This window comes from Lepus europaeus, chromosome X (assembly GCF_033115175.1).
Source record: "Lepus europaeus isolate LE1 chromosome X, mLepTim1.pri, whole genome shotgun sequence".
Classification (NCBI taxonomy): Eukaryota; Metazoa; Chordata; class Mammalia; order Lagomorpha; family Leporidae; genus Lepus; species Lepus europaeus.
In genome coordinates, this window is record NC_084850.1 from 90,050,272 (window position 1) to 90,071,536 (window position 21,265).

The following is a 21,265-nucleotide window of genomic DNA, read 5'->3' on the forward strand; positions in this document are numbered from 1 at the left end:
AGCTATATCTTGTTTGGTATTTGGCTCCTGTTTGATGAATATATAAGTGGATGAATGAATGTTCTAACAGAGCTGAGAGAAGCTGGGACAGAAGTTCAAACAGAAGCCAGAAAACATGCTGGTTCTAAGTTTATATTCTACTACTTACTACTCTTGTGATCTTGGATCAATCTCTTCCCATCTTTCAGTTTCTCATGTAAAAAATTAATGAGTCGCCTTGTAACAATGATCAAATTTGGTCTATGTTATGACATGCTTTTAAGGAATCTTATTTCAACCAGATATTTTGGATTTTGAGCCTTCTTGGCATTCTTGACAGGCATTCAAAAAATCAAAGTTTCAAACAATCTGGTCTCTAAAATTTCCAGTAAATCCTGGACTTTGGTTTTTCCAGTTTGGGCCCAACTGAAAAAATCAAAGGACCTATGTCTCTCATCTTATAGAGACACCAACTAATCAGGCTATTTGGATTATATTAGAAGTACTGTCAAGATGTGACGTGGTACCAAATTTTAAGTTTCTATAATGGAAAATGCTATTAATACAAAGGTTTGAGAATTAAAAAGTCTAATGATTTTGTGTTACTAGACATAGTTATCTTAATGAGAAAGCCCCAGAGGCCTAAAGGGTTAAATACTTGTAAAATCCTACAGGTGCTTTCAAGAATACTGTGAAGTAAGCAAGTGCCTCTTGTTGGCTGATGAGTTTATAATTTTAAACATGGCAACTTAAAGTCTTTTGTCATCCACAGTTATATATGATTTGCTGCTCATAAAACTAAAGCGTTGTTGGTTCTGTGTTTAGCTGTCCTCCTATAGGTTCCTATGGACTTTTTCCAGCCACTTCTATTGCATTCAGTGCTTTGGGATGGCTCTGTAAACAGATGAAGCCAATAATGTATTAACAGTACCAACTGAGAGAAAGTATGGTTAACTGAGGTTACTAAAAACAAAAAGCAATTCAAATCAATTGGCAATCTACAAAAAGAGTTAAAGATTTTAAAAGCTACTGTTAAAATTGCTATATTGGTCTACTATGCTATGTTATATGTGTGTACATATTGTATGTCCACATGGGGAAATTTTATTAAGAGTTTTATTTTCAATGGCTTATAGATAAGATTGTCCATAAATTTAAGCTGCTAAAATCAATCAAAGATACATTTTAATTTGTGTGACCTGAATCTGTGTATCATATGTTTTAAACTTGTTGGTAGAAAGAAACTAAAAACATTTTATATGGTTGTGCTTAAGTTTACTGGTTAAACAAACTACACCATGTTAGATATTTAAGAGGTGTTTTCAAATACATGATTCTTAAAATTTATAGAAGGCATTGGGCCTGGTAAATGTTTTCTTAAGTTGTTATCTAATGGTTGAAACGGTTTGCTAAGTATTCATGTAATATTGCTATTGTCAGCAAGCGATCTGGGACTTGCTCCCTCATTTCTCTATTCTAAGAGCAACTTGTTCTTTCATTTCTCTATTTCCCTCAAGGTAGGAAACTAATTCTATTATGAAGGAATCTGTAGGATGCACAATTTAATCTTTAGACCTTATAAAAGAGATGGCTAACATTTTTCTGTAATAGCATAGCCAAAATAAGAGCTTAAATAATAATCTCATAGCTAGATTTACTTCGCCATCAGCGAAGTAAACAGTAAGTACAAAAAAACCTCCCTTTAAGACCAAAGGGAAAGAAAGTTTTTAAATGAGAATATAATTTTCCTCATGGGCATTGTCTACCTTAGAAAAACTACTACAGAACATGAATGTGACTATAGACTCATAGTTCAGGCCTTCTAAGATAAGAAATGGGACTTGGGCACTCCCTTGACTTGCATCCTCTGGTCTGCTTTTAACAAAAACCAGGAGGAAAAGAAAGCTAGGCATCAGAAGCAATGGGTGGCAGGCCTATTAATGACTGATCTGTACAGTGATCTGCCCTCAAGGAGACCCAACAGGCCAGTCCACTGCAGTGGCTTTCAAAATGGTAAGCCTGGGCTTCAGCAGAAGTCAGCTTGTGAAGAGCCCTGGCAGCTCTGCCAAGAGTTGGATCACTGGAAATGGACCTGCCCTGGAGTCGAAGGATGCCCAGGTCAGAGCCACAGATCTTATTGGCTCCAAGCTGAAAAGCCCTTCACTCAGCCCAACTTCCAAAGTGACCACTGCAGCTGAGGGGATGGTCAAGTAGGGTCAGCAACATTGCAGGCAGAACTGTAAATTTCTTGTTTGAGATGCCCCCTGCCTTTATCTGGCCAGCTCTCCTCCCAGCCCAGCCAAGTAATGAAAGTCAACAGAGTGCCTTTCCCTAGGAGGGTCACACCTCCCTTAGGATATACCCCATGTGAAGAGATAGATAGGTCTGGGCCTCTTAACTTACAAGGCCTAAAGCCCACCAGATTATTATCAAGCCCCTTCTGTCAGGTTCCATTTGCCTCTCAATCAGAAAACTTAATTGTAGCTTAGACAGCACCTTTCTTAGCTCCTCTAATAATGACCCTGTCTAGCGCACTTGGGCCTCATTCCTTCGTAATCATAACCTGTACTCTACCACCAATGGCTCTACTCCCAACCTGTGTGTACTGATGGTCCTCTTCCCCACTTAATGCTGTATAATTTTTCAGACCTGGTAAATGCCACTCTTAGGATCATTGGTTACTATCCTCACTCTGTCTTTTATGACCTTGTCTAAATATGATCAGAGTCGGCAAACTTGGAAGGCTTCCAGAGCCTTGGCAGCTCATTACCACAGCCTAGGGTGGTTACTGGCGCCATAAACTAGAGTGTCAATTTGTTGGGTCAACAACAGGAGCCACTGTGCACTTGCTCCTCATGTGGGATCTCTGTCCTTAATGTACTGTACATTTTGATTTAATGCTATAACTAGTACTCTAACAGTATGTTTCACTTTGTGTTTCTATGTGGGTGCAAACTGTTGAAATCTTTATACTAAATTGATCTTCTGTATATAAAGAGAATTGAAAATGAATCTTGATGCAAATGGAAGGGGAGAAGGAGCGGGAGAGGGGAGGGTTGCGGGTGGGAGGGAAGTTATGGGAGGGGGAAGCCATTGTAATCCATAAGCTGTACACTGGAAATTTATATTCATTAAATAAAAGTTAAAAAAATAAAAAAATTAAAAAAATTAATGAGTTATAGTAGGTCAGAAGTTTTGGTATACTTTTCCCCATTGTGCAAATATTTTAACAAATGAGAGCTGATGAGGAACATGTATACAAAATATGTGTTATGGGAGAGGCGGCAAGATGGCGGAATAGGCAGGAAGCACACTTAGTCCGGGGGGAAAGAAAGTTTAATATAAGTGGAGATACTGCAGGGTCAAGGAAGAGTAGGGGATGAAACAGCAGAGGAAACTCTTCTGGAACTAGTGATTCACAGTGGACCTGCGTGGAGAGCGTGGGAGCCCAAGTTCGGGACACCAGCGGCAGACTCAACGCACCAGCGCTGGAACGCAAGCTGTGCGGAATTACTTCCCTTTTAAATCAAAAAAAGAAAGAGAGATTTACCACACCTAACCTGGGAGTGTCATCCTTGACACACCCTCAACCCTGAGGAACCAAACACAGCTCTCAGTCCACAATCATCTCAAGCCTCTAAGGCTCCATTGAAAGCAGACAGTCCACTTAATATAGAGCCATAGTGTAACAAGAAAAAACACCACAGTGAAGAAACCAAATATCTCCAACATGCCAAACAACAAACGCAAAAACCAAGCTAACAAGAACAAGGAAGAAACTATGACGCCCCCAAATGAAAAAGACACCCCAATTCAAGATTATGAAGATGATGAGATCGAAGAAATGCAAGAAGCGGATCTCAAACAATTGATAAGAACATTAAGAAGTTCTCAAAAACAAATTCTTGAACTACAGAAATCCTTCATGGACAAGATAGAAAATCTCTCTCGTGAAAGTGAAATATTAAGGAGGAATCAAAATGAAATGAAACAACTAGTGGAACAAGAAACTCTGATAGTGACTAGAAATCATAATGAAATGAAGAGTTCAATAGATCAAATGACAAACACATTAGAGAGCCTTAAAAACAGAATGGGCGAAGCAGAAGAGAGAATATCAGACTTAGAAGACAGAGAACAGGAAAGGAAACAGGCAAACCAAAGAAAAGAAGAAGAAATTAGAAATCTAAAAAATATTGTCAGGAATTTACAGGATACTATTAAAAAACCCAACATTCGGGTTCTAGGAGTTCCTGAAGGCATGGAGAGGGAGAAAGGATTAGAAGGCATTTTCAGTGAGATACTAGCAGAAAATTTCCCAGGTTTGGAGAAGGACAGAGGCATCTTAGTACAGGAAGCTTATAGAACCCCTAATAAACATGACCAAAAGAGATCCTCCCCACGACATGTTGTAATCAAACTCACCACAGTGAAACATAAAGAAAAGATCCTAAAATATGCAAGAGAGAAACGTCGGATCACTCTTAGAGGATCTCCAATTAGACTCACAGCAGACTTCTCATCAGAAACCCTACAAGCTAGAAGGGAATGGCGAGACATAGCCCAGGTACTAAGAGAGAAAAACTGCCAGCCCAGAATACTATATCCTGCAAAGCTCTCATTTGTGAATGAAGGTGAAATTAAGACTTTTCACAGCAAACAGAAACTGAAAGAATTTGTTGCCACTCATCCTGCCCTGCAAAAGATGCTTAAAGATGTGTTACACACAGAAACACAGAAACATGGTCACCAATATGAAAGAAGGTAAAGGAAGGAAACCTCACAGCAAAAGATCACAGGAAGCTCAATTTCTCTTTGACATAGAATTAAACTCTGATGCTCTGTTAAAGCAATGTGTTAAAGTAATCTATTATGTTCTCTTGATGTCTGTTAAATTCTAATTGTTCAAAAACAGCTGAATTTTATTAAGAGCTATGGGTTATTTAAATATGTGCTTTTTTCAAAAATTTGAATATCTGCTGCTCATAAAACTAAAGCGTTGTTGGTTCTGTGTTTAGCTGTCCTCCTATAGGTTCCTATGGACTTTTTCCAGCCACTTTTATTGTATTCAGTACTTTGGGATGGCTCTGTAAACAGATAAAGCCAATAATGTATTAACAATACCAACTGAGAGAAAGTATGGTTAACTGAGGTTACTAAAAAGAAAAAGCAATTCAAATCAATTGGCAATCTACAAAAAGAGTTAAAGATTTTAAAAGCTATTATTAAAATTGATATATTGGTCTATTATGCTATATTATATGTGTGTACATATTGTATGTCCACATGGGGAAATTTTATTAAGAGTTTTATTTTAAATGGCTTATAGATAAGATTGTCCATAAGTTTAAGCTGCTAAAATCAATCAAAGATACATTTTAATTTGTGAGACCTGAATCTGTGTATCATATGTTTTAGACTTGTTGGTAGAAAGAAACTAAAAACATTTTAGATGGTTGTGCTTAAGTTTACTGGTTTAACAAACTACACCATCTTAGATATTTAAGAGGTGTTTTCAAATACATGATTCTTAAAACTTATAGAAAGCATTGGACCTTCTGGTAAATGTTTTCTTAAGTTGTTATCTAATGGTTGAAATGGTTTGCTAAGTATTCATGTGATATTGCTATTGTCAGCAAGCGATCTAGGACTTGCTCCCTCATTTCTCTATTCTAAGCCCAACTTGTTCTTTCATTTCTCTATTCTCTTCAAGGTAGGAAACTAATTCTATTATGAAGGAATCTGTAGGATGCACAATTTAATCTTTAGACCTTATAAAAGAGATGGCTAACATTTGTCTGCAATAGCATAGCCAAAATAAGAACTCAAATAATAATCTCATAGCTAGATTCACTTTGCCATCAGCGAAGTATACAGTAAGTAGAAAAAACCTCCCTTTCAGACCAAAGGGAAAGAAAGTTTTAAAGTGAGAATATAATTTTCCTCATGGGCATTGTCTACCTTAGAAAAACTACTACAGAACATGCCTGTGACTATAGACTTGTAGTTCAGGCCACCGAAGATTAGAGATGGGAAACGGGCACTCCCTTGACTTGCATCCTCTGGTCTGCTTTAACACAAACCAGGAGGAAAAGAAAGCTCGGCATCAGAAGCAATGGGTGGCAGGCCTATTAATGGCTGATCTGTACAGTGATCTGCCCTCAAGGAGACCCAACAGGCCAGTCCACTGCAGTGGCTTTCAATGTGGTAAGCCTGGGCTTCAGCAGAAGTCAGCTTGTGAAGAGCCCTGGCAGCTCTACCAAGAGTTGGATCACTGGAAATGGACCTGCCCTGGAGTCGAAGGATGCCCAGGTCAGAGCCACAGATCTTATTGGCTCTAAGCTGAAAAGCCCTTCACTCAGCCCAACTTCCAAAGTGACCACTGCAGCTGAGGGGATGGTCAAGTAGGGTCAGCAACATTGCAGGCAGAACTGTAAATTTCTTGTTAGAGATGCCACCTGCCTTTACCTGGCCAGCTCTCCTCCCAGGCCAGCCAAGTCATGAAAGTCAACAGAGTGCCTTCCCCTAGGAGGTTCACACCTCCCTTAGGATATACCCCATGTGAAGAGATAGATAGGTCTGGGCCTCTGAATTTACAAGGCCTAAAGCCCACCAGATTATTATCAAGCCCCTTCTATCAGGTTCTATTTGCCTCTCAATCAGAAAACTTAATTGTAGCTTAGACAGCACCTTTCTTAGCTCCTCTAATAATGACTCTGTCCTTTGTTCTAGGCCCTGTCTAGTGCACTTGGGCCTCATTCCTTTGTAATCATAACCTCTACTCTACCACCAATGGCTCTACTCCCAACATGTGTGTACTGATGGTCCTCTTCCCCACTTAATGCTGTATAATTGTTCAAACCTGGTAAATGCCACTCTTAGGATCATTGGTTACTATCCTCACTCTGTCTTTTATGACCTTGTCTAAATATGATCAGAGTCGGTGAACTTGGAAGGCTTCCATAGCCTTGGCAACTCATGACGACAGCCTAGGATGGTTACTGGCGCCATAAACTAGAGTGTCAATTTGTTGGGTCAACAACAGGAGCCACAGTGCACTTGCTCCTCATGTGGGATCTCTGTCCTTAATGTGCTGTACATTGTGATTTAATGCTATAACTAGTACTCAAACAGTATGTTTCACTTTGTGTTTCTATGTGGGTGCAAACTGTTGAAATCTTTATACTAAATTGATCTTCTGTATATAAAGAGAATTGAAAATGAATCTTGATGCAAATGGAAGGGGAGAGGGAGCGGGAGGGGGGAGGGTTGCGGGTGGGAGGGAAGTTATTGGGGGGGGGGAAGCCATTGTAATCCATAAGCTGTACACTGGAAAAAAAAAAACTGTTGTTACATCAAAAAAAAAAAAAAGATACTGAAATATTCCCAAATTGCATTGGAATAGATTATTTAGGAATATCTGTATCTCTTGGAACTCTATAATAAAAACTACTAAGCTGGCAAAAAAAAAAAAAAAAAAAACAAAATATGTGTTATGCATATACAAATATACACACAAAATATGTATGTGTACTCCAAACATATGCGTGCATGATTATATAAATACACATATAGATACATAGGTAAACATACACATATATTATATATATATATATTACATATATATGTATATATAATTGAGCTGATAAAATTGAAGGAAATGTGGTCTGAAGCCTCACTCACACAACTTCAGCTTACCTCTCTCCACCTGCTCCAGGACATGCCCTAGTTCCCTAATTCACAGTTCATCAGATATATAGGCAGATAATTAGGATTTCTCCAAACACAGATAAAATTTTCAAGAGTAAACTGTTCATCTCTAACATCCCTTTTAGCCCTTATAACATTCTGAATCTTTCCTAGTCAGAGACACACGAGGTGGAGAATAAAAGCACTATTTGAACCTAGAATCTTGAAGGTAAGAAACGACTGGTTCCAAAGGTTCAACTGCTTGGTATTCCATAGATGAAGAGAAAAATAGTCAAGAATAAAAATAGCATTTGAAGACCGTCTGGTGTTTGTTCTAATCTCAAACTATCCCTGTGGGGAATCCATGCCTGTGCTACAACTCTTTCATGCTCAACCCAGCAGGTCGTAAAATTTTCTTCCCCCTCACACATTAGGTGGGTGGCTAAGACCGCAGCTTCCAACTGGAGATGAGACTGTTTTCTCCAACTTATGAGATTAGTGATGGGAGCCAGAGAGAATAGGCCTGCTGAGGAAAGCAGAATGTTGGTACTCTAGTTTCTGAATCATATAGAAATTTTAGAATATCCATTTTTTTTATTAAACTTTTATTTAATGAGTATAAATTTCCAAAGTACAGCTTATGGGTTACAATGGCTTCCCCCCTCCCATAACTTCCCTCCCGCCCGCAACCCTCCCCTTTCCCGCTCCCTTTCCCCTTCCATTCACATAAAGATTCATTTTCAATTCTCTTTATAGAGTATCCATCTTTAAGTCATGTGTGTCCCATCTTCTGGAGGCACACACACACACACACACTTCACATATACCTACCTCTCCAGTCTGTGCATCATTTTACCTACCTTTTTCAGTCTCTTCCATGACGGTACTACCAGTGCTTAAGTGTTCTGGGGAAAGAATGCAGAGATTAGTTCTCTTATTCTTCCTACCAATCCACAGCCTCTCTGTGGGAAGTCAGCATTGGTTGGTGGGAGTTCTAAACAACAAATTTTACGGAAATTTGATTTATTTCAAAGACTGAAAATTTGCACTAGGACAAACCTTTTTAGTAAACTCATAATGTATAATCATTTATCTCTCTCCAGGGGTAAAGAGCAGGGTTTTATTCTCTACCCTGGTTTGCTAAATCTGTTTGAATAGCCAAATATATTTTCCTAAGTCTACACTCTTGTCCCTACTTTCTATCACTGCTAAAAAAAAAAATCATATTTTTTTCTCCTATGTGTTCTTCAGGGCCCAAAGCAGCAGCTCTATAGGACTTCTTGGAAGGCAATAATGCTAGGGGTTGGACTCAGGTTAAGAAGGTTAAGAAGTAAAACACTTAACCCTTTAATGATCAAAAGAAACAAAAGTCAACACAATATACCCTTCTACATTCTTAGTGAAAAACAAAGAATTACTAGTTTAAAAAACTCCCCATGATATTCGCTTCCCACATAAAAAAATTAAGAAAAAAGTTTTTCCCACCCTTGGTAGCAACACTGTATTGCATAAGCTGTAATTGAAGGTCAATATTTCTTTCTAGCCTTAGAGTTATTCCTAGAACAAAAAGAACTGCCTTTCCAAATTCTCACAAAACAAAACAATTAAGGTACAACAGCTAGAATTACTTTTCTTCTCTTTAAAAAAAAAACTCATAACACTATGCCTTGAAATAGCCTTTTCTTCTGATTACTTTTTAAATAATAAAATTTTATATAAATTTAATTTATTTTAAAGTATACAAACATATACAAGGCATTGATACATGGAGCCAAATCAGACTGGGCCAACTGATTTTACGTCTGCATGTATGCAGATAATTAGGAGAGGTGCAGGTGTCAAGGAAGCAAAGGAGGATGAGCAATATTGGTAAGGGGAGTGCCTAGAGGGGAGTCATACTAAGTCTTAAGATCTAGTTCTTCTGGTATAAAGAAGAGAGGTACAAGAGGTTTCTTTGTGTTATCTAGTTCTTATGGGCCAGATAAGGTGTCAGAAGTAGACCTATCTTGGGGAATTAGGTCTTACCTTTTTGGGACAAGACAGTGAAGAGTGTTTCCATGCCAGCATGGACATGGTCAGTCACATGGCAGTGTAGCAGCCATGTCCCAGGGTTGCTGGCTATCATCTCTACAACTTCAAATGTGCCTGGGAACAGATCCACCACATCTGCCCGGTAGCTCTTTCCATTCTACAATAAAGATTGTGGATAGGAGAAAGAAACCTCATCTTAGAACTTGTAGAAACTAAAGATCTATGATGTCTTCATTAGGAGAGTGGGACTCCAAGATCCCTAAACCAGAGAGAAGTTTTAAATTTTCACTTCATTCATCTCCCTATCAACCCAGCCACACAAACTAAGTCAACAGAAGGGACTCTCTCTTCCTACTTTTCATAAAGTGTCCCAAAGTATGGTTAATTTCCAATTCCTTTAGAGGGCTCAAAACTAGAATCTCCATTCTTTTCAACAGACTGAAGTCTGGGGAATTTGGATTGAACTTTGACCCTTAGAAAGGAGCCACATACTTTGTTTAAAAAATTATTGAACTTAATTCCTTTGCCTTTGTCAACACTTTGATCAGCAATTCTAGATCTCTGGGACTGTATCCATATCTCATAGCTTGGTACTCTTTTCCTAAGCTTAAATATCCTTCAAAATCCATACATCTTTAAAAAAAGATTTTATTTGTTTATTTGAAAGGTAGAGTTATAGACAGAGAAAAGGAAAGACAGAGAGAAAAGTCTTCCATCTGCTAGTTCACTCCCCAATTGGTCCCAATGGCTGAATGTGAGCCAATCTGAAGCCAGGAGACAGGAGTTTCTTCCAGGTCTCCCACATGGGTTCAGGGGCCCAAACACTTGGGCCATCTTTTACTGCTTTCCCAGGCCATAGCAGAGAGCTAGATTGGGAAAGCAGCAGCCAGGACACGAACCAGCACCCATATGGGATGCCAACACTGCAGGTGAAGGCTTAGCCTGATATGCCACAGTGCCAGCCCCTCCATGTAGCTCTTAAATTGAAGCTCTTCTTATATGAATTAAATAATTTCAGCAATTCTGAGACACCAGTCTGAAATTCCTTGCTCTTAAGATCACTGCTCATTGAATCTCAATTCTTTGAGTAAAACCTGATGATATTGATTCCTTTTATTTCCTTAACTCATAAGTGAGTGATTGTTTTCCATATCAGAAGTGACTGATCCAAGAATTTCCAACCAGACTAGAATTCTCAGTCCAGTGCTGCATATAATAGACCTCTTTATTTTCACTATTATCTTGTTCCTTGCTATTTCCCCTCTTCCTCAGTGGAGGTGAAGCACTCTTCCAATCTTTCCTGAGGGATACAGCCCTCTTCTGAGCTCACCTGATAAAGGAAACTCTCGGCATGGAAGTGGACAGTATGTATGTCAATATCTTGGCCCATGGCTAGCATGTACCAGGCCACTTGCTCTCCCTGGTACATGGTGAGACCTCTGAGGTTGGCATAGAGCTTCCCATTGATGGCTGTAAAACAAGAAAAAAGTCTCTTACACCTCTCCTTTTGACTCCTCATTGCATTGCCTTAATTCTAGTCCCTATTATCTTAGATGATAGCAATAGGATCCCAAATTGGTCTCATCTCTATTTCATCTGTTCTCCTTCAATCTATTTTTTCACACTGATGTTATTAGATTGATTGCTCTAAATAACTTACTTGACCATGTCACTTTGCTCCCTAAAAATATTTTAATACCTCCCTCCTGCTGCAAAGAGCAAGTCCATGACTCCTTAACTCAGTCCACAAAGTCTTTCAAAATATATCCCAAATCACTTCGCCAGACTCATCTCCTGCTACAAAACATGTTTATTCCAAAGAGAGTAATTACTTCACCATCCTCCATATGGTCTATGAATGTTCTTTAGGTCCTTCTGTTTCCAGGCTTCACTTCTAGATACACTGCTTCCTTTTGCACATCTTTCCAGATCCTAGTCAAACCTTTACCTTCCCAAATAAAACTTCTCTGATCTTCTAGCTCCTGTTCATATCTCTCAGTCCTTGAACCTCATTCCACCTCTGAATTACTCGAGTCCTGTCTTGTAATCCATTGGAACTCAGTAGAAACTCACTTCTACATTTACCTTATTTTAATATGTGAAAGCTCACATCCCCAACTGGACAATACATTGCTACCAAACAGAAAATGAATGTAGTCGCTACAGGACTATAGCATCCTTGTAATTTTTTTAGAATATCCAACCAACACCTGAGCCTATGAATAAATGTTTAGAAAAGACCTGCCATATTTGTGAAATTAGTAATGATAATAATGCATGGGCCTCATTATCTGTTCTTCCCAGGACACATATCACATATTCTCAAGACACCGAACCACTCATTGACATATAAATTCACACTAACAGGACTTTGTCCACAGCAGTTTCCCTCCACTTCTCATGTTCTCACAGAGGGAAGGTGATTTCCACTTCATTCTCCAAGAGGGTAAACACGGAAGAAAAATTTACAGTCTCTGCATCTACTTTTAGCAATTTGTGAACTCAAAAGAAAAAACTAAATATGATGAACTCAGCCCCTTCTGGATTTTCTTTCTCTCTGATCAGTCTGATCATAGAAATGGGTACAAACTGATACACTATTTCATTGTGGGAAAGATTCTGTACATGCCAACAGAGAGAGCTACTATTTTCCATCTGTATCAATGAAAAGGGAGGAAAATATATCTATTGCAAGGGGAGTATCAGCAAGCCCAATTACTTGCAGAAATAAAATTAATTTTCCAATTAGCCCTCTCAGGAATAAAGCTCATATTTGATCTTAAGTATCTCTCTTTTCCAGTTGGTTCAGGAATCTGGAAGAGAAGACAGGAATATTACCTATATGACCAATAATACCCCAACATTCTTTATCAGAATATCTCCAGAGCCAGCACTCAGAAAGTGCTCAACAAATACTTGCAAGATGGATAGGCAGATGTGCTGATAACTGAAGAGTTTCAATGAATGAACATATATACAAACAATGGAAAGTGGGCATCAGCCAAAACCCTGCATTAGCAATATCTGACTGTGCCCTCATTCTCTTTTTGTCCTGAGTCATTTATTTCTCTGATTTGACAGAAGCTAAAAAGTTCACCTTGTGAAGTTTGTGAATCATCTGTTCTAATGTGAATCACTCGTCTCTCCATCAAGGGGAAATAGCTAAAATCTATGGACAATAAGGTACTACTTTTGAGTTCCATTAGAGTTATTATCAAAGCTGTGCCTCATTCTCAGATCAAAGAAATCTTGGACTGGAAGGGATGATGAGAGATCACTTCATACATTCCACTGCACTTAAGCTCTCCCTCTTATTTGAGACATTCTCTTGTTTTTGAAAAGCTACACAGATCTCTAGAGCAAAGGAAGGCTTTGATGCACACTTTCCTTCCAAAATCCATTCAAGTACAAAAAAAGTCCTCCCCTGTATCAAACATAAACACAGTGTGCCACTCTCTGAGGCTGTATTCTCCAATTATTCCACCTATAAATTGAAACTCTGTTTTAAAAACAGACTAAATTGCAAGCTTTCCTTCATCTTACCCATTGAGAAAGCAGATCCCAAATTCATAATGTTAGAGAAATAAGATGATATATTGAGAGACTAAACTCAGAATTTTGAGAGAGTGGCCCTAAGAAGCCAGTTTATGAAATATGTTGAAGGTCATAAATGACTACCCTCTATTCTAATATGTTCAAATTTTTCTGGTGTCTCCATGGCAATTTTAGAGTGAGATTCCTGCTTTCTGTGCACCTGATCTACTCTGTAAAAACTTATCTATTTGGTATGCATTAATGTACAGTAATCTGTACATTTCTTTCAATTCATCCCCATTCCTCCTTCCCATCCTTTCTGGAATTATGCTCCCTTGTATGGTAATGGGCCTATCAGATCCCTTCATTCCACGAATGGGGAATTCCTTGGAATAAGGGTAAGTTCTTTTATGCATACCATGCATTTTATTGCTCTCCAAGAAAGTCTCATCCTGTAGGTTAATACGATCTGGCTCCTGGGGCCCATGGATTGCCACATTCTCCTCCAGATACCAAGACTGGTTCTCATCAAAGATCAAAAATAACAAGGCAAATTCCTGGTCCATGTCACTTCGTCTTCCATGGGGTTCCAGGATGCCTTTTCTGCAGATGACCAGAGGCCCCACAAGGCCACTATACATGTCCTGAAGAAGGGAGAAAAAGGAGAGAGAGAGAAGAGGTGGAGTTATTTTAGGGTAATCATGCTCTCCAAGAACCAAGGCTCATATATGAACTCACTGTGATGTCAGCACATCATGAGCATATCTTCCATTTGTAAGAACCCCACTATGTTACTTGAATTCCTTTTCACAATAATTTTGGGGCATGGGTAAGAAGAGTTATCTAAGCTATGCTGAATCTAAGCTATGGCTGAATCTCCAAACCATCAAGCACTTTCACAAACTAGTGCCTTTTTTGATGCTGTTTCCTCTGCCTGCATTGTGCCGCTCCACTCCAACATATCTTTTATCCCATGGCAGACCTTACTCAGTTTTCAAGGCACAAAGTACCTTCTATTGTGATTCCCTCTCCAACTTCCCTCTTGCTCAATTAGACCATGCTCTGTGAAGATGGGAAATGTATTTTACATTTGTATCATCCAAAGCACAAAGTAAAATGCTCCAAGTGTAGTAGGTACTCAATAAATGATTGCTGGTAGCTCGTGGCTAGACAGATAAACACTTTTTCCAGATGAGGAAACAAAAGCAGAAATACTTGCCTAAAGTTACTCTAAAGGCACACTAGAACCAGATTTGAGCCTAGAACCCTAATCTCCTGACCACTAACTCTAAGTTTTTTAAATGACAACATATCCCTTATAGGACTGAAAAAAAAGATACAAGTAAGAAAATCCTCAAGATAAATATCTGGTGCTACCCACTCCTTTCACCTCTCCCTCTATCTACTATGATAAATCCAGTATTGGAGAAAATTTTAAATCCTAATTTTAAACTCTAATATCTCAGGGATGGGCTTCTTACTACAGCCATTAATCAATTTCTTTTTGCCAAGTAGTCAGCACTCTTCTGAGAGCCATTTCCAATCAGCCAATCTTGTCTTTACCTTTATGGGATCCACTGCAGAATAATAGATCCAGGAAACACAAGCAGAGTCATTGGGACCAGGGCCAGACCTCTCAGGAATGTTCCATTGGTAAGTGAGCACTTCACCTAGAAAGGGTAACAAGGGATCTGCAGCAGGGCTGGGTAAGAAATTTCTCTCAACTCCCTGGTCCCCCCAAGAGGTTGTGGTGGGTGACTCCTAGCACCTTCAAGATCTTTCTCCATCACTCCCATACCAGTCTGCATTTTATTTTTAACTTTATTCTTCTCCTTCTTGGAACACCTTTAATCCTTCCTCTTTTTTTTTCATTTATTAAACTTTTATTTAATGAATACAAATTTCCAAAGTACAGCTTATGGGTTACAATGGCTTCCCCCCTCCCATAACTTCCCTCCCACCCGCAACCCTCCCCTTTCCCGCTCCCTCTCCCCTTCCATTCACATCAAGATTCATTTTCAATTCTCTTTATATACAGAAGATCAGTTTAGTATATATTAGGTAAAGATTTCAACAGTTTGCCCCCATATAGCAACACAAAGTGAAAAAATACTGTTGGAGTACTAGTCATAGCACTAAATAACAGTGTACAGCACATTAAAGACAGAGATCCCACTTAATATTTTTTAATTAATTAATTTTCTATGCCATTTCCAATTTAACACCAGGGTTTTTTTTTTCATTTCCAATTCTCTTTATATACAGAAGATCTATTCAGTATATAATTAGTAAAGATCTCATCAGTTTGTACCCACGCAGAAACACAAAGTGTAAAAATACTGTTTCAGTACTAGTTATAGCATCACTGCACATTAGACAACGTTAAGGACAGATCCCACATGGGATGTAAGTACACAGTGACTCCTGTTGCTGACTTAACAATTTGACACTCCTGTTCATGGCGTCAGTAATCTCCCTAGGCTCTAGTCATGAGTGGCCAGGGCTATGGAAGCCTTTAGAGTTCGCTGACTTTGATCTTATTCCGATAGGGTCATAGTCAAAGTGGAAGTTCTCTCCTCCCTTCGGAGAAAGGTACCTCCTTCTTTGATGGCCCCGTTCTTTCCACTGGGATCTCACTCACAGAGACCTTTCATTTAGGTCTTCTTTTTTTTTCTTTTCCATGGTATCTTGGCTTTCCATGCCTACAATACTCTCATAATCCTTCCTCTTATACTGTCCCTATCCTTACAGGCCCAAGTCCAGTATTCAGGTAAAGCAGCCTCCTCATTTTTCTCTATACTAGTAATAGCCTCCTTTTCGTCTCTGTTTTGGTCAACTTTTTCTGCTGCTACCTCCTAAATGACGCTGTTTCCACAAGGTTCGTATCCAGCTCTCTTCTGCTCTCTTTCCATAATCCCTAAGTGGAAGCAATTAGTCACCTTTATGATACAAACTATGAACTCCTTGTTATTAAGCTCCAACATCAAACTTTCAGTTTGATGCTAGGCATCCTTTGAAGATTGTCGCGATAGCATCTTAAATGCAAAAACCATTCTGAACACAACTTCCTCCTTTGCAAAACAAACCTACGTCCCAGTCTCAGTCTCAGTGTTTAGAAATAACATAATCATTTCCCTAGTTATACAGACTCAAAACTTTAGTCTTCTGTCTCCTCACCTTCATGCAGCCAACAGCCAATTAAAAGGCAAATCTTACTATTTTACCGCTAAAGTATATTTTAATCTCTCCTTCTTCCTATTTCAATTACTGCTCCTTTATTTTAAAGCACTGCTGTCTCAACTTGACTATTAAAAACTTCCAAACATGTTTTTCTGCATCCAGACTTGCTCTCTCCAATCCGTTTTCCAAATAATGCCATGTTAACCACCCACCCCCCCCTTTTATTTTTGACAGGCAGAGTGGACAGTGAGAGAGAGAGACAGAGAGAAAGGTCTTCCTTTGCCGTTGGTTCACCCTCCAATGGCTGCCGCGGCCAGCACACTGCGCTGATCCGAAGCCAGGAGCCAGGTGCTTATCCTGGTCTCCCATGGGGTGCAGGCCCAAGGACTTGGGCCATCCTCCACTGCACTCCCGGGCCACAGCAGAGAGCTGGCCTGGAAGAGGGACAACCGGGACTAGAACCCGGTGTGCCAGCACCGCAGGCGGAGGATTAGCCTATTGAGCCACGGTGCCGGCCAGTTAATCCCCTTTTAAACTGCTCATTTGTTTGTTTCTTTAACTCAAATGACAGAGAAAGAGAGATCATGCATCTGCTAGTTTATTCCACAAATGCTTGCAGCAGTGAACACTGAACCAGTCTAAAACCAAGAGCCTGAAATTCAAACGCAGATTCAAACACAGGCTCTCTGATATGGAATGCATGTGTCCCAAGCAATGTCTTAACCATTGCCCCAAATGATTGCCTTTACTTTTTGTTAATGACAGTTTTATTGAGATATAATCGACATATCACATAATTCATTCATCTAAAGTACACAATTCAATGGTTTTCATTATATTGACAAAATGTTGTAACCATGGTCACGATCCACTTTAAACATCTCATTTCTACCAAAACATGCACACACACACACACATACACACACTGTACTTCTGTTACCCTCTAATATACCCACCCCACACCAAGGCAATCATCAATTTACTTTCTGCTTCTATGTATTTGCCCTTTCTGAATATTTCACATAAATTTAAATACCTGGTATATTGCCTTCCTTGACTGGATTCTTTAATTAAGCATAATATTTTCATTGTCCATCCATGATTAAGCATACGTCAGCACTTAATTGCTTTTATTACCAGGCAATATTGCATTGTATGGACATACCAGATTTGATTCATCCATTCATAAGTTGATGGATATTTGGGTAATTTCCACTTTGGGGCTACTATAAATAATGCAGCTATCAGCATTTGTGTATAAGTTTTTGTAAACATATGTTTTAATTCGTCTTGGGTATATGTTTAGGAGTGAAATTACTGGATTATGTGGTAAGTTGGTGTTTAACCATTTGAAGAATTTCCAAAGTACTTTTCAAAGCAGCTGGGGCATTTTGCATTGCCATCAGCAACATAAGAGTATTTTAATTTCTCAACATACTTGTGAAAACAGATTATTGTCTGTTTTTTTTTTTTCAAACTTTAGTTTAGCTGTCCTAGTAGGTTAGATGTGTTATCTCATTGCAGTGTTGACTTAGATTTTTTATTGATTCAATACCATTTGTTGAAAGTACTATTCTTTCTCCATTAACTGGTCTTGGCAAATTTGTTGAAATTCAATTGAACATAAATGTGAAAATTTCTGAACTCCCAAATTTTATTCCCTATATGTCTATTCTCATGCCAGTACCAAAGATTATTGTGCTTTGTAATAAGTTTTGAAGTTGATAAGTGTTAAGTTCTATTTGCATTTTAAAAAACTATTTCGGTTGGGGCCAGCACCATGGCTCACTTAGTTAATCCTCCGCCTGCGGCGCCGGCATCCCATATGGTTGCCGGTTCTAGCCCCGGTTGCTCCTCTTCCACTCCAGCTCTCTGCTGTGGCCCAGGAAGGCAGTGGAGGATGGCCCAAGTGCTTGGGTCCCTGCACCCTCCGCATGGGAGACCAGGAGGAAGCACCTGGCTTCTGGCTTCGGATCGGCGCCGCACGCCAGCAGTAGTGGCCATTTGAGGGGTGAACCAATGGAAGGAAGAACTTTCTCTCTGTCTCTCTCTCTCACTGTCTAACTCTGTCAAATAAATAAAATAAAATTATTTCAGTTATGCCATATTAATCTTTCCAAAACCTCTCCTTGTTCATTTAATTTCTTTGTTCAAAAATTTTAATAGCTCGTTGATTATCAAAGAATAAACTCTAAACTCTTCACCAAAACACCTAAGCTCCTCCCTTAACAACTCAGTCCTGGCCTTTTTTTTTTTTCAGCCAGGTCTCTTACTCTTTCTGCTTCTGCAAAATACACACTACTCACACTTAATTATTTGCTCACCTCTGGGCCTACTCCATACTTTCATGGTTCTATGCTTTTGATTATGTTGTTCTCTTTATCTTTACTTCCCTCCAACTTCTCCATTGAACTCCAGACTCCTTTATGCGTCTGCCTACTTGACACCTCAACTTGTCTAAGTTTCATTCCAAATTCAACATATCCAAACAGATCTTTGATGTGTCCCCCAAACTTATTCATCCCATAGTCTTTTCAATCTCAGTAAATATTGTTCAAGCTAAAAACTCAGGAGTTATTTTTGATTCTTCTCATTCATTCATATTATACAACCATAAACAACTTCTGAGGTATCTACCTTAAAATATATCCAATATCTAACTATTTCTATCCATCTTTACTGTTACCACTCTAGTGTATGCCATTATCTTCTGTCATATGGACAACTACAATAGCCACTTATCATGTGCCTCCGATAACACCCCTCCTCATAGCAACAAATGCGATCTTTACAAACTATAAAGTAAACTATCTCATATCCCTATAACACCTTCTCAGTGCAATTAAAATTAGACAAAACTTCCTTACCATGGCTTGCAAGACTCTATATGATCTCAGTGATCCTTGTTTATCTGTCAAAGCTCATTTCCTACTATTGTCCATCTCTCTCAGTATGGTGAAGCCACATCATTTTTTTTGTTCCTCAAACACACTGGGATCATTTCTATCTCAAATTATTTGCACTTATGGTTCAAGTCATTCTATAATTCTTTTAATATGGCTGACTCCTATGCAACATTCACATATCATCCTATATAAATTCCTCAGAGGGTACTTTACTGACCATAGTCAGTCCATCACTTGTGTGCTCAGGATACTCATTATGTTCATCTTCTCAAAACTTAACAATTCAGAAACAAACATCCAAGTTAAAAATAGGCAAAAAGTTGGAACATACACTTCATTGAAGATTATATAAGAATGACAACTAAGTATATTAAAAATATTCATCAACATCAGACATTGGGAAATGCAAATCAAAATCACAATTAGATACCATAACATACTTATAAGAATTGCTAAAATAGGGACTGACACTATGGGATAGTGGGTTAAGCCACCACCTACAGTGCTGGCATCCCATACAGGTGCTGGTTCAAGTCCCAGGTGCTCCACTTCTGATCCAACTCCCTGCTAATGTGCTTAGGAAAGCACAAAAGATGGCCCAAGTACTTGGACCTGTGCGCCCATGTGAGAGACATGGAAAAAGCTCCTGGTCCTGGCTTTGGCCTGGCCCAGCTCCAGCCATTAAGGTATTTTTGGAGTGAACCAATAGACAGCAGATCTCTCTCTGACTCTCTTTCTCTCTCTCTCTAACTGTGCCTTTCAGATAGATAAACAAATATTTTAAAAATGACTAAAATAAAAAAAAATTGATAACAACAAATACTGGTGATAATACATAGCCAGATCACTCAAACATTTCTAGAGGGAATGTAAAATGGTATAGATATTATATAAAACAGTTTGACAGTTTCTCATAAGAGTCAAACATATCCTTACTGTATGATCCAGAAATCCTACTTCTAGATATCTACAACAGAGATATGAGAACTAATAGTATTTTTATTTGTAAGTGTGAATATGTGGGCACAACATAAATTTCTTTCAACAGTGAAGCATTAAACAAAATGTGCCTTATTCATACCATGACATAGTACTCAGCAATAAAGATATGACAATCATTGATATGAACAATAATCCAGGTGAATCTCCAGAGAATTATGCTTAGTAAAAACAGCAATCTAAAAGATTATATATTATATTTTTCATTTATGGTTGTACTTAAAAGAGTTCATGGAAAATGAAATTAAAGGAAAGTTTTATTATGGTATAAAAATTTTAAAATCCATGCATATAAGGAATCTTCAAAAATTTCATGGAAATGAATACTATAAAAACTGTATATGGGGTCAGCACTATGGCATAGCAGGTAAAGCCGCCACCTGCAGTGGCGGCACCCCATATGGGCACCGGTTCAAGTCCCGGCTGCTACACTTCAGATCAAGCTCTCTGCTATGGCCTAGGAAAGCAGTAGAAGGTGGCCCAAGTCCTTGGGCCCGTGCACCCATGTGGGAGACCCGAAAGAAGCTCCTGGCTCCTGGCTTTGGATCAGCACAGCTCCAGCCATTGCGGCCTTTTGGGAAGTGAACCAGCAGATGGAAGACCTCTCTCTGCCTCTGCCTCTCTGAAACTCTGCCTTTCAAAAAAAATAAAATAAATCTTTAAAATAAACTATATGTGGACTTCAAATTTTTGCACTGAAATAGTTATATTTTTATTTTATTTTTCCATGAACATTTTGAAGTAATCTTGTATATACACCAGGTAGATATAACAGGAAAAGACAAAACTACAAAAATTGAGAACAGATACTCCACAATATGGTTTCTATTTTCTTTTTTTAAATTTTATTTAGTGTACACAAACTTCATACATTTCATATATGCAGATTTAGGAACATACTGATACTTCCCACCCTTCTCTCCCTCCCACCCATGCTTCCACCCTTC

General features: G+C 38.8%; 1 protein-coding gene across 6 annotated transcripts in view; it reads right to left on the reverse strand.

Moving 5' to 3' along the window:
- HEPH (hephaestin) overlaps positions 1-21,265 on the reverse strand; it is a 77,623-nt gene that overhangs the window by 1,375 nt on the left and 54,983 nt on the right. For 4 of the 6 annotated variants that reach the window (XM_062183492.1, XM_062183493.1, XM_062183496.1 and 1 more), the window contains 5 exons: positions 14,797-14,903; positions 13,652-13,877; positions 11,030-11,169; positions 9,694-9,856; positions 8,529-8,573 (listed from right to left, as the gene is read on the reverse strand). In XM_062183492.1, coding sequence (XP_062039476.1) covers positions 8,529-8,573; positions 9,694-9,856; positions 11,030-11,169; positions 13,652-13,877; positions 14,797-14,903 — 681 coding nt within the window. The remainder of the gene's footprint in view (positions 1-8,528; positions 8,574-9,693; positions 9,857-11,029; positions 11,170-13,651; positions 13,878-14,796; positions 14,904-21,265) is intronic. The other 2 variants (XM_062183497.1, XM_062183495.1) reach the window with 1 other exon arrangement.